Consider the following 13768-nt stretch of genomic DNA (forward strand, 5'->3'; position numbering starts at 1 on the left):
TAGAAGACCAAGGAAATGTTTTTTCTAGCTTTTTATTATTAAAATTTCAAACATACAAATTGGAAGGGTTATACAGTCAACATCTGTATACCTACTACGTAGATTCAGTAGTTAGTGTTTTGCTATACTTGCTTTATATTTGCACATTTTTTGGAACTACTTGTTTTAGATGTTGTAGTATTTGATCTCTAAAGAAAAACTTTTTCTTTGTTAATTTTCAGAATAAGCAGTTTGTCTGATAGTTACCTGCAGTTTGGTGGCAACGGAAATCTTTTTTTGTTTTGCTTAGGGGGTTTTTTGTGGTCTTTTTGATTTTTAATGTTACTCGTTGGGTTTTTATTCATTCATTATTTTTATAATCAGTTTAATCAGTTTTCAGTTTGATGCTCAAACTGTGCCAGTTTTGGTCAGTGGGAGTCTATTAAATCGGCTCTGTGTCTTTTTGACCCAACCCCACTAGTATCAGAGCATCACCTTGCTTTCTGGCACAAAAGGTGTCCCAGGCTTATCTTGTACTTTCCCTGTTCCAGACCTGCAGTCAGCAATTTTTTGAAGTGCTTAAATGGATTTATGGTGGTATAATAGGAGTTTATGAATTCCTTGATTGGAAAGGATTATTTCTATAACTTTGTTTAGTGTCATGGTCTCTACCATTTCTTCCTAAAAGATAATGACTGTGAGAATACTGGGTTCTACTGGGGAATGAGGAGGAATAGTCCTGCTAAATCTCTATTTTTCCCTTTTTGCCCTCATCCTGGTAAGTGAGAGGAAGAGTCTTCCTCACTGAAGACTGTATTCTTGGGTGCCAGCCTTTCCCTACTCTTTTCTCTGCCACTATTTCTTTGGATGGATTAACATTGTATCTTCTGCCCTCTTTATCTCCAGTGATTTTACTTTGGGATAACCAACATAGAAAACTCCCTCATGTCATTTGATTTCAGGTTTTCTTTCACTTCTTTCTTTCTTTCTTTCAACAATTATCATTTTCTCTAGACAGTCCTCTTATTTCTCTTTAAACATTTTACATAGTTAAAACAAACTATTCAGAGTCAGATCTCTAATCTATAGCCCCAGAGTTTTAGATCTGGAAGAATATTAACAGATCACATAGTTCAATTTCTTCCTCTCTTAGAAAACAGGAACATTTTGCCAGAGTGGCAGCACTTAAATCAAGAAAATTAATAATTGTACATTTCCAACTATAAAACTAAATGAGCTGATATTGGGTTAAATGTACTCTTTTGACACTATGGACTTGACTTTTATATCTTTTTCTCAAATAAAGAATTCATAGACAAAGTTTATTTTATTTTGAATCTAGATTTTTATTAAAGAAAAAGTCAAAACAAATAGATAAATGTGTACGCACATGGACCCCTGCAATCCTAATTCATTTTCTTAGACTTATAAAATCTCAGGTAGGCCTTTCAGCTGGGTTTTTATTTCATTTTGCTAGAGGCTGTGTTATTTGGTGGGAGGTAAAAGAATTATACACAGAAAACTATAAACCATTAATGAAGGAAATTAAAGAAGACTTTAAAAAATGGAACGATATCCCATGCTCTTGGATTGGAAGAAACAATATTGTTAAAATGGTCACACTGCCCAAGGGAATCTACAGATTTAATGCAATCCTTATCAAATTACCCAGGACATATTTCACAGAACTAGAACAAATCATAATAAAATTTATATGGAACCACAAAAGACCTAGAATTGCCAAAGCATTACTGAAGAAAAAGAGGCTGGAGGAATAATTCTCCCAGACTTCAGACAATACTATAGAGCTACAGTCATCAAGACAGCATGGTATTGGTACAAAAACAGATATATAGACCAGTGAAACAGAATAGAGAGTGGGAGAGGGAAGCAAGGAAAGCCACTGTGGAAAACAGTATGGAGATTCCTCAAAAGACTAGGAATAGACTTACCATATGACCCAGGAATCCCGCTCCTGGGCATATATCCAGAAGGAACCCTACTTCAAAAAGACACCTGCACCCCAATGTTCATAGTAGCATTATTTACAATAGCCAAGACATGGAAACAGCCTAAATGTCCATCAACAGATGACTGGATAAAGAAGATGTGGTATATTTATACAACAGAATACTATTCAGCCATAAAAAACAACATAATGCCATTTACCCCAACATGGATGTCCCTGGAGAATGTCATTCTAAGTGAAGTAAGCCAGAAAGAGAAAGAAAAATACCATATGAGATCTTTCATATGTGGAATCTAAAAAAAACCAAACAAAACATAAATACAAACAAACAAAATATAAATACAAAACAGAAACAGACTCAGACACAGAATACAAACTTGTGGTTGCCAAGGGAGCAGAGATCGGGAAGGGACAGATCAGGATTTCAAAATGTAGAATAGATAAACAAGATTATACTGTATAGCACAGGGAAATATATACAAGATCTTATGGTAGCTCACAGAGAAAAAAATGTGACAATGAATATATATATATGTTCATGTATAACTGAAAAATTGTGCTCTACACTGGAATTTGACACAACATTGTAAAATGATTATAACTCAATAAAAAATGTTAAAAAAAAAAAAAAGAACCTAAATGATTTAATATTGGGTTAAATGTACTCTTGACAATATGGACTTGACTTTTATATCTTTTTCTCAAATAAAGAATTCATAGACAAATTTATTTTATTTTGAATCTAGATTTTTATTAAAGAAAAGTTCAAAACAAATAGATAAATGTGTTTGCACATGGACCCCTGCAATCCTAATTCATTTTCTTAGACTTATAAAATCTCAGGTAGGCCTTTCAGCTGGGTTTTTATTTCATTTTGCTAGAGGCTTTGTTATTTGGTGAGGGGCAGGGGTAGTAATTAGGTTTATTTGTTTATTTTAATGGAGATATGGCATTGAACACAAGACCTCATGCATACTAAGAACACATTCAACCACTGAGCTGTACCCTCCCCCACCCCCCTTAGAGGCTATATTAAAATAATCATTTGGTATAGAATATTAGTTTTGAATGATTAAAGCATTCTAGTTGTTAACTTGTTTGTAAAGTACAAATATGTCACGTTTTGAGAAGTATTGAAAGTTTCTGTCAAGGAGAGCTGTAACCAAATGATGGGCAAATGATGTTATAAGCAACTTTATTATCTTTTTGTGCATTGTAATAAGCACCTTGAAGGCTTAGCTATTGTCCCTATGCCTTTTTTTCCTTCTGTTGTAGAACCTGGTGAAGCACCAAACAACTCTCCTAGCATACTAGGTATGCTGGAAACACTACAAAATGCTCCCTACCTGGAAGTCCACAAAGATATGATTAGGTGGATATTAAAGGTAAAATTTTCTGCATCATTCTGCTTTTTGTAAGAAATATTAAGTGTTTATCTTTACATTTTTATAGTGTTTCATAGCTTCAGAATAACTGATAGTTTTTTTCATAGACTTTTTTTTTCCGTAGACTTTTCATGCTATTAAGAAGATAAGGGAAAGTTCATCCACCAGTCCTGTGACAGAGACAGAAGGAACTGTAATGGAAGAGGTATAAGATGTAGAGTGTGGTAATACTGAAAGATTGTAGCAAGCTCACTATAAACAATTAATTTATCTGCAATAAGTTGGTAGTTGATATTATTCACAAACACGTAAATTCCAAAAAGTGTGCCACTATTTGTTAATTTTTGTAGCAATCTTTTTGGTCTGCTTGTTTTTTTCTTTAACATATTAGGTAGGTTAAGAAAGATCTTTTATTTAGATTAATGAGACAAGTGCTTGTTTATATGTGCCTAATTTCAGAGTTCGAAAGACAAAGACAAAGCCGAGAGGAAGAGAAAAGCCGAGATTGCCAGACTGCGCAGAGAAAAGATCATGGCCCAGATGTCTGAGATGCAGCGGCACTTTATTGATGAAAATAAAGAACTCTTTCAGCAGACGTTAGAACTGGATGCCTCTATCTCTGCTGTTCTCGATAATAGGTAAAAAATTATCACGATTTTAAAATCTAATCAGTCATTCTCAACTGAGGAAGATGTTGCTTTTCTTCCTTTATAAGTACATTTAATCCTGAAGTAATATAGAAGAGTTGATAGATAAATTTTGCAGCCTCTTAGTTAGACAAATCTAACTTAGAAATCTGAATTTGTTTATGAGCATATCTCTGACTATAGGTAGGATAATTCATGTGTATGCTTAAAATATAAATTATTCAGAAAAGCTTTGCCATTCTTTTATGAATGGCAAAGGCTCAGTTAACCTAGTGTCTGGCTTGTGTGTTGCATATTGGATTGCTATGAGAATTGAGGGAGATGGCTTTGATACACATGAAAGACTTGTGTCTTTCAGATCAAGTCATCTAAACCATGTGTTTTAAATATGTACATACCTAGAGTCTTCTGTTTTATGATTATATAGAAACTTCTTAGGCTCATTAATTATACTCAGAACCTTTTTCTTGCAGCCCTGTGGTTTCAGATATGAATCTAACAGCACTGGGTCCAGCACAAACTCAGGTGCCTGAACAGAGACAATTTGTTACCTGTATATTGTGTCAAGAGGAGCAAGAGGTGAAGGTGGAAAGCAGGGCAATGGTCCTGGCAGCATTCGTTCAGAGATCAACTGTATTGTCAAAAGACAGAAGTAAATTCATTCAGGATCCAGGTAGGTCATAGCTAGATCCTCATCCTCCGTATTAATAATGACTGCCACTTAGTATGGTAGGGGATACTCAGAGATTTTATTAATCTAATAATAACTCTATAGGCATAACGATGTCTTGGGCAGGTAACTTAGAATTCCCCACTTGACAGATGTGGAGACACTCCAGAAGGTTAAGTGTCATGCCTGAATTACACATCTGATAAATGCAGGGATTCAAAGGAAAGCTGTTGTTTGTGATGTAACTTTAACATACTTAACAGTCTTTCCCATTTTTCAGCACATTTGTAAAGTCCTAATAATTAGTTGACACACTGAAATAGCAATAATTATTTTATCTCATAGACAGATCCAGGGTAGAATCCCTTAAGAATGGTGGTGTGAGCTACCCTTGTGAGAAGTAGTCCTTGAACCAGGTTCTCATTTAGATGATTGAGATAGAGATTACCAGGCAGTGCAGGACATTATTCAAGAGAGCCTTGGGATCCACATCTGTGGGATGGAGGGGAAGGAAGCAGGTTTGGGCAAGAGGAAGAAGTTGAGCTTTGATGCAATCCCCAAAAGACCTTAGCCACCCCTATGGGAGCTCTGGAGCTGGATGGCCCTTCAAAGCTGTCCTGAGTTGGGACAAGGGGGCTGGATCTTTATACCCTGGCGCTGATCAGTGACTGACTGTGGGCCACCTCTGGAAAGAGGTGTAACCTTGAACAGAGCAGTTGTCCCTTAAAGAGGGCTAACAGTTGAGTGCCTCTTCTAACAGCTGAGGGAGTATGTCACTCATTCCTGCAGGGGCATCAGAGCTGCACATTACATGTCCACCACAGATTCTTTTATGTTTCTACTCTTACGCTTATTTATATGTGCCTGTGCCTCAGTGATACCAGTAAACTTCTTGGGAGGAGGAACTGTGTCTTAGTTTCCAAAGCACTTATTTAACCAGTGCCTTTCACACTGTATGATTGGAAGGAGGTTTGAGAGTCCACTGGTAAGACTGCTTTTTCTCTATAAGAAAAGTCTTCCTAGTATGACTCTCAAGCCAAGAAGGATTGGTCTGCTTCATCTTAAGAAATGATCATTTGAACTAGGCAATTTACAAATTTCATTCCAGGCTGAAGATAAAGTCACCAATTGTATTCATTTTGTTACCTTCTTGGAAAAGTTGGCTGGCTATAAGCAGATTTTTTTACGTGCTTTCGTAATTTATATCATAAAAGATTTTCTTTATGCTGTGAAATTTGCACTGTTCTAGTACATAAAGCAAATTGAAACTTGAGTAATTCTTTATAGAATGTTAGGGAATTTTTGAGTTTTTACTGATTTATGTAGAGAATTCCAAGAATTCCCAAAGAAGCCAGCTACCCACTTTATGTTAGTCTTCATTTTTCATCTCCTTTGAATATAAAAATTTAGAACCAGAGCAGAAGACTGTCTGAATTGCCCCCTTTTCCCTACTCTGGTCTGGGCTGCCTTCCTGGATATTTTGCTGCAGCTTTGACTCTGGTGCAGTAATTGTGGCTACTCTCTGCGTGAGTGTCCTCAGGCCGACCCTCCTCTAGGGAGCGCCCTATTACTGCCAGTACATCGTTTTGTTAGAGATCATTGTGACCCAGCTGCCCTGAAGGTATTAAAGGCAGCTCCATGAACAATATCCCTTTTACCTTGAGCTCAGGGTATTTGGGGGGAATGGGAAGTTTCTCAGTGCCCTGAAAATATGCAATGTTCAAAATATTAGATGTTCTTAAATATGGGATTCCAGTTTCAGTTAACAGTTCAGGGATGTTTCATTATTTTGCTCAGGGTAATGAAAATTAGAGAGTCTTGTTTTCTAAATAATCCAAAGTCTTGCATAAATTATTGGTATTGCAAATCAAAGGAATAAAATAGCATTTCATTTGAAGTTTACAAGGGCTTATCATGGATTTCACACTTTAAAGTTGTACATTTGTTAAAGGAATATTAAATGCTTGGTTTTTCATTTTGTTTTTGTTTTATAATGCAGAAAAGTATGATCCATTATTCATGCACCCTGATCTGTCTTGCGGAACACATACTGGTAGCTGTGGGCATGTTATGCATGCCCATTGTTGGCAAAGGTAATTTATATTCTTAATATTAGTCAAGAGAAGCTTATCCAGAGGCTCAAAATTAAATTTTTTTAATAAAGGAAATTCCATTCTAGAAAAAGGGGAAAAGTTCTAAAGATATTGAAGAAAAGAATACCATATTACTGCTTAATAAGTAACAATTAATTTGCTTTGTTAGTGCATTTAAAGGAGTGACTTAGAAACTTCATAGTATATTAAATACATTTTTTGATGTGGGGATCTGTACTAGCTTAAAGACTGGATGAAGAAAAGGATCTTTACAGTGGGATAAACCTTAGAAGAATGTCTTTCTTCAGGTCCAAGGTTAACGACTTGATACTGAATGTGTTAGCACTTGCCTGGTTACTTCCCAAGACTGTCAGGGCTCCCTGAGCTTCCTATGCTTCTGCAAAACCAATAAATCAGTGCTGTTATTCCAGTACCCTGCTCATTGAGTTGTCATGAACTGTCCCCTAGCAATTAGGAAGTAGCCACCAGCCCTGGGAAGGTAACCACAGAGCACTGGGACAAAGAAATATGCTACTTTGTGAATAATTGTTTACAAGACAGTCTCTCTTTTTTTTTTTTTTTTAATTTTCCTGTTTTAGAATTCTTAATCCATTTTGGTAATTACCATCAAAATTAAACCATCAGTGTTAAAAATAATTCAGGTCATTTTAAGATTTTAATTTTTAGATTATTTGTAAAAACAAATTATTTAAAATGTTGAAGCTTATGGCTCTCATTGAGAAAAATTACCATTGTTTTTGATACCTCATGTTCTCTAATTGTAAAGGTATTTTGATTCCGTTCAAGCTAAAGAACAGCGAAGGCAACAGAGATTACGCTTACATACAAGCTATGATGTAGAAAATGGAGAATTCCTTTGTCCCCTTTGTGAATGCTTGAGTAATACTGTTATTCCTCTGCTGCTTCCACCAAGAAATATTTTTAATAGGTAAGTTTTGACTCATAAATACTTTTATATGAAAGAAGTCTTCCTTTGAAGATAATGAAATAATAAACCAGGGCAGGGAGGGAGATCACTCTAGGTAGTTACATAATGTTTTCCAGATACTTTCCAGACTTTTTATTTAATCATTTCTTCTAGCAGACCTGTGAAATATGATTTTGGTTTTTAGAAAAGAATAAGCCAAAATGTAAGTTTCTTAATCACCCTTAAACACTGTAGAAGATGTAAAGTTCCCATGTGTTCATGAAAACTGTCTTAATTTCTAGGACCCCACTTTAAATATCTCCCTCATGCTTTTTAAGAGCTGCATAGTAAATTGATAGGGGAAGAAGGGAGAGCTCTAACTGACTTTATTGAACATACTAACAAATACAATTTTTTGCAATTTACTGGCCAATAATAGCGTCAAGAATTGGGCCAAAAAATGAAAATCTGATAGTGTATTTAAATTGTAAAATTTTTGTTATTTCATAATTTTTAGGGTAATTTTAGTTAATAGGAGTATTGGACATACTCATTTCAAATATAAATTTGATAATGTCTCCTTTTCAAAACTGACCTTTGTCATTTCTCAGTTTAGAATTATGTTATTATATATCTTACATTCACAAATGCTAATTTAAGTTTTGTAACTATGAATCGTTTAGTTCTGTGGTACTATTTGGGTTTAATTCAAAGCAGAGTCAGTTTTTCTCTCTCCAATTTTAGGAGTTCAAACTATGATGTCTTAGTCTATGCTACCACAAAATGTTCTTAAAATACTGTTAGATATGCATTTAAGCTCATGCTTTTTAATTGTAAAAGAATATTATGGTGCTGACTTCTATCTGCATTTGAACTGATAAAGAAATTAGTAACTATTAGGTTAGGAATTCACTGCATGTAAAGAGAAAAATATCACTTTTGTGGTTCGGGTCTTGTTTTTTTCTCCCCATGAGAGTCAATTATGGCACAGTCATTAAGAACACAGGCTTTGGAGTCTGATACAGTTGGGTTTGGATGCCAAATATCCCATATATGGCCTTAGTCAAGTTACATAGCTCTAAACCTCAGTTTCCTCATCTGTAAAATGGGGATAATAAAATAACCTATTTCATAACAATATTTTGAAGATTAAATCTAATACTGTAAAATGCTTTACTAAGTGCAACATGAGAAGCACTCAGTAAAGTAAATAGTGTCATGATGTGGTGATTATGGTATTTAAGAAATACTAGCAAACTCCAGTACTGAAAAAAGTGAAAATCTTGACGAATAAAAAATAAATAGCATCAAATTGACAAGTAATGTATTTTCATTTCCATTGGCAAATATCTATTCTAACTTTTTTTAAAGCAACAAATTTTCCCCACCCTTTTTAATTTTATTTTTTAATATTCGAACTGTGTTTAAACTATGCCCTTGATCATTTAAGGAGTCTTTTTGTATCTTAAACTAAGCAACAACAGAATACTAAACACTCTCTATAATCTTTTCTAGCAGGTTAAATTTTTCAGACCAACCAAATCTGACTCAGTGGATTAGAACAATATCTCAGCAAATAAAAGCATTACAGGTTCTTAGGAAAGAAGAAAGTACTCCTAGTAAGTTCTGATAACCTGCTTTCATTTTTCCGTAAAATCTGAAACCATTGGAAAATATAGTTCCAGAAGAAATTGTTTTAAAATATTTTAAAAGTGAAACCTCTCACTTGAAAATTTGACTTACTCTAATTTTCTTTGTCTTACTGAAATAAATTTGAATTTACTACATTACTCGTTACTTCTTGAGAACACACAAGCTCATGTGAAGTTTATAATAAATACTTCTCACTTACTCCCCCATTTTATTGAAGAGCTTCTGGGGGTGGGGGAGATGTAACTGAGTATTGAAGAGCTGGCTTTATTCTCAGTGGGCTGCCTCACTTTATTGTTGGCATTACCAAAGGCTTCCCAAGTTTCATAGACATGCACTGCACTTAGGACCTTGAGGGAAAGCAACCTGAGCAGAATGTATATCATTGGTTTTTAAGGAAACAAAATAGCATACTCTTCTTACCCTCCCTAGCTGCATTCTAGTGTCTGTACTATCAGGAGGAGCACAGGTCACTGAAGAAGGTGCCTAAGTCGTCCAGAGCAATAGTATTTCCATGCTTTCAGTGTACGTTACACTGGTTTTCATTAATGGGAATTTTTCCTGTTGTTTTTAATTTCTTTGACCTAAATTTAGGATGAAATTTATGACTAAGATTTATAGAAATACTGTGGACTGAAGAATAATAGTATAAAATGCTTGTTTCTGTAGATACTTCCTTATCAAAGAATTTAGAAAATATGGATCAGTTGCAGCTCCCTGAAGGATTTAGGCCCAATTTTCATCCTAAGTGAGTATATTATTTTATTCCTTTTAAATTTGGCCAACTTGAAATGAAAAATTAAGTCATAATAAGAATATCACTTGTCAAGCTAGGGAGCAAAATATTATAGGACATTGAGCTTGAATTCTGAGGCTTAAGAATATTTATTACAGGTATGTTGGTAAAAGCCTAAGAACTACATGGCATGTTTAATTTTCATAAATCTCTCCTAGTCTGCATTGCTGACTCCCTACTACATCCCTTTACCTGGCTCTCCTTGACACCACCTCATCAGTACATCTAAATCCAAGCTGCTCAGCTCCCCCACCAAATCCCATGCTCCCCTCTGACTTCTATATTTCTGCCTATGGCCCTACCAACCTCAGTAATCCAGGATCAAAACCTGAGTGTTTTCAGCCTTATTTTACTCCATAGCCAGTAAATTACAAAGTGTAGCACAGATTCTATAGCTAGACTGCTTTATTCAGTTTCAGCACCACTGCTTATTAGCTGTGCAGCTTTGTGCAAATTGCTTGATCTCTCTGTGCCTCACTCAGTTTCCTCATCTGTAAAGTGTAGATAGTAATAGCTACCTTGTAAGTATTATAAAGTGACATAATACACATAATACATTTAAAGTTACCTGGAAGCTGTGTCTGGCACATACTAAATAACTCAATAAAATAGTGCTGGAAGGCTTACACAACAAAAGTATCAGTCCTGTGCCTCCCATATTCCACATCCCCACCCCCAGACATCTCATTTTGTTTCTTCTGCTATTTCTTATTTCTAGTTAAAATGCTTAATCAACTGTCTCAATTTATCATTTTTTAAACAGTATCTTTCTGTTGGCTAGTAATTTAGGACTCAGCTTTTAACTTTATCCTATCCACTGCTCCTCGCCAGTCTCCCTGTAAAGTTATTTCACAATTTTTGGTTAAGTCAGTTGTCAGTTTTTACATTTTAATTGTTTCTACTGATAAGCTGTGTTTATTTTCTTGTACAATTTTCTTTTCTGTGGTTAATAATTATCTTATTTTTTTTCATGTACTTGGTTTTCTATGTGTATAATACCTTTTACCCCCTAAATGCTGTGATAAATCTGTCAGATGCCTAGCAGTAGCTATCAGTACTCAGATTCATGAGATGACCTTCTTTCCTGGAACCCTCTTCTGGCACCAGGACAGGGCACAACTGTCACCCTGAGACTTCCCCTGGCCATGCTCCTCTTGTTTGCCGGCTCTTGTATCCTTCTCTTTCTTAACTTACTCTCTCATGTTGCATCCCTCAGCAGATCCTTAAGAAGAGGTGCATGGGTGTTAAATTTTCATGTCCAAAAATACATTTATCACATCCATGTGCTTGGTGGTTGGTTTGGGTATAGAATTATAGATCAGAAGTCATTTTTCATCTAGATTTTGAAGGAACTGTTTTACTAACTTCTAGCACTCATTGAGCAATTAACGCCATTCTGAGTCCTGTACCTTTGTAACTATTCCTTCTGGAAACTGAGAATTGTCTCATTAATCTGCACTGATCTGAAATTTCTCTATAATATTTCTTGATATGTGAATCTTTCTTCATTTGTTTTGCTACGTTTTCAAGAAGCTCTTGGATTCTGAAGATTCGTGTCCTTCAGTTCTGGAAATTTTTTATGTTGTTTCTTAGATAATTTTCTCCTGTTCTTTGAGATAGTCCTACTGTTAGCTCATTGTTGGCCCTCCTGTTGATCCTCTAATTTTCTTATCACTTTTCAGTTTTCTACACTGTCTCTGTTTTCCTGAGTTCCTTTTTTCTGCTTGTTTGTTTTGATTTGTCCCTTTAATGTTTGACTCTTTCCTTAAATGTTTATTGGTCCTTGGGTGACTATTTAAGAATAAGGCAAAGAAGCTCACTGGATACCTGGTGTGCAGGATAGAGCTTGCTCACCTGTGAGCCTCACAGTGAGGTCATCAGGCCCCTGCCAGTCTTTCACTTGGGGTCCTCAAATGTCAATGTGTAAAAAGGGCTTCTCCCTGAGAACTCTTCACTGGAGAAACTAAAAATCTCTGCAGTAGATATACATTGCTGATGTTTTCAAGATAGGGAAAGAAGTCCAAGGTCCCGTAGTTCAGTATGTAGAATTTCAGCTAATACCTTGTCTTCAGGCCTGTGCCTCACCACTGCCAAGCCAAATAGAGCATAACTCCTCTCAGGCAGGGTCTGTTTGCATGTCTTTAACTCCCCCTTTGCAGGCAGCTATCTTTAGATAGTTTAAGTGGTTCAGTTCCAGCATAGAAAATAGCTGTTAAGAAACTGAACCAGTTGATTGATGTGAGCACATTGTTTTGAGCTAATCCTATACATGTTCACTTTAGGAACCCTTATTCTGAGAGCATAAAAGAAATGCTAACAACTTTTGGAACTGCTACGTACAAGGTAGGACTGAAGGTTCATCCCAATGAAGAAGATCCCCGTGTGCCCATGATGTGTTGGGGTAGTTGTGCATACACCATCCAAAGCATAGGTAAGAGATTTAGAGTTGTGTCTTCTTTAAGTCTCAAGCATACATTGACATGGATTGTGTGTAGAATCCTATATTTAAATGAGATGTTTAAAGTGGGCAACAATATGAACAAATAATATAAAGACTTTGAAACAGAAAATACAGTGTACTGATAAGATATTAAATTGAAAATTTACAAATTAACCACAATAACAGAGAACTCTGTTTTAGCTTGTTGTCAGTTGAGGGAATGTGTTTTCATTTTTATTTCATCCAAAGTTAATTCTTGTGAAATGACTTAAAGATTTTAAAACCTGACAATATTGTGCTTTCTGCAGAAAGAATTTTTTTTACTTTTTTTAAAACTTGCAATAAAATTTACCATCTTAACCATTTTTAATCTGCAGAAAGAATTTTAAATGATGAAGATAAACCGTTGTTTGGTCCTTTGCCTTGCAGACTGGTAAGTTATTAGTTTACTCAAAGTCTCAGAATGGTGACATAGAAGTTAAGTGGTTCTGTTTTTTTTAATCTGAAGACCTAAAGTGGTTATTTAATCATAGGTTTACTCCTTTTGTAGTAAAACTCATTTTTTATAACAATATTGAAGAAGTAATATTTATAGTTTAATTTTTCATGATTTTTCTTTTAAATAGACTCATCTCTTTTGGTTAAACACATGAAAAGACTGGGACTAAAAACAGAGTGTTCTTGAATTTTTAATCCTATAATTGGAAATAGAGAACAGAACATACACTCTAACTACTACATTTGACTGCTTTTTATAAGCAACATGTAAATAAGTACAAATTAACGTCACAGCAGTACGTTTAATGCCTAGAAAAGTGAAGGAATATACACTTAAAGCTTCTAATTTTTACATTGTAGCTAGTGTCAGATAGCAACATCTATTATATTTACTGTTCAAACTTAAAATCATGAAAGTGCCTGTAAGAGAAAAATTATATAATTTTATTCACATGGAATCACCTGGGGAGCTTTAAAAATGCCTAGGACCTACCTCAGGTCAGTTAAATCAGTCTCTGGAGATGGGCCCCAGGCATTAATATTTCTTAAAAAGCTTCCCAGGAAGCCAGGATTGAGAACCACTGATGTAAGGGACTTAACTCTTTGGAGCTTTTTAAAAATACAGATACCTGGGTCACTTGGGACTTACTAATTGGAATATCTAGGAGTAGACGCTGGTGTTAAAGCTGCTCTGAATTGTATCTAGTAAATCA

At 35.2% G+C, this 13768-nt stretch overlaps 1 protein-coding gene across 6 annotated transcripts in view; it reads left to right on the top strand.

The window, feature by feature from the left end:
* The window catches only part of UBR2 (ubiquitin protein ligase E3 component n-recognin 2), a 96208-nt gene that overhangs the window by 66057 nt on the left and 16383 nt on the right, over nucleotides 1-13768 (top strand). For 4 of the 6 annotated variants that reach the window (XM_032463088.1, XM_032463086.1, XM_032463085.1 and 1 more), the window contains 10 exons: nucleotides 3224-3333; nucleotides 3458-3538; nucleotides 3793-3971; nucleotides 4454-4653; nucleotides 6650-6743; nucleotides 7531-7692; nucleotides 9187-9290; nucleotides 9991-10069; nucleotides 12400-12548; nucleotides 12935-12990. In XM_032463088.1, coding sequence (XP_032318979.1) covers nucleotides 3224-3333; nucleotides 3458-3538; nucleotides 3793-3971; nucleotides 4454-4653; nucleotides 6650-6743; nucleotides 7531-7692; nucleotides 9187-9290; nucleotides 9991-10069; nucleotides 12400-12548; nucleotides 12935-12990 — 1214 coding nt within the window. Of the gene's footprint in view, nucleotides 1-3223; nucleotides 3334-3457; nucleotides 3539-3792; nucleotides 3972-4453; nucleotides 4654-6649; nucleotides 6744-7530; nucleotides 7693-9186; nucleotides 9291-9990; nucleotides 10070-12399; nucleotides 12549-12934; nucleotides 12991-13768 lie in introns of those variants that run through there. The other 2 variants (XM_032463087.1, XM_032463090.1) reach the window with 2 other exon arrangements.

Source organism: Camelus ferus, chromosome 20, assembly GCF_009834535.1.
Source record: "Camelus ferus isolate YT-003-E chromosome 20, BCGSAC_Cfer_1.0, whole genome shotgun sequence".
In the NCBI taxonomy this organism is placed as follows: Eukaryota; Metazoa; Chordata; class Mammalia; order Artiodactyla; family Camelidae; genus Camelus; species Camelus ferus.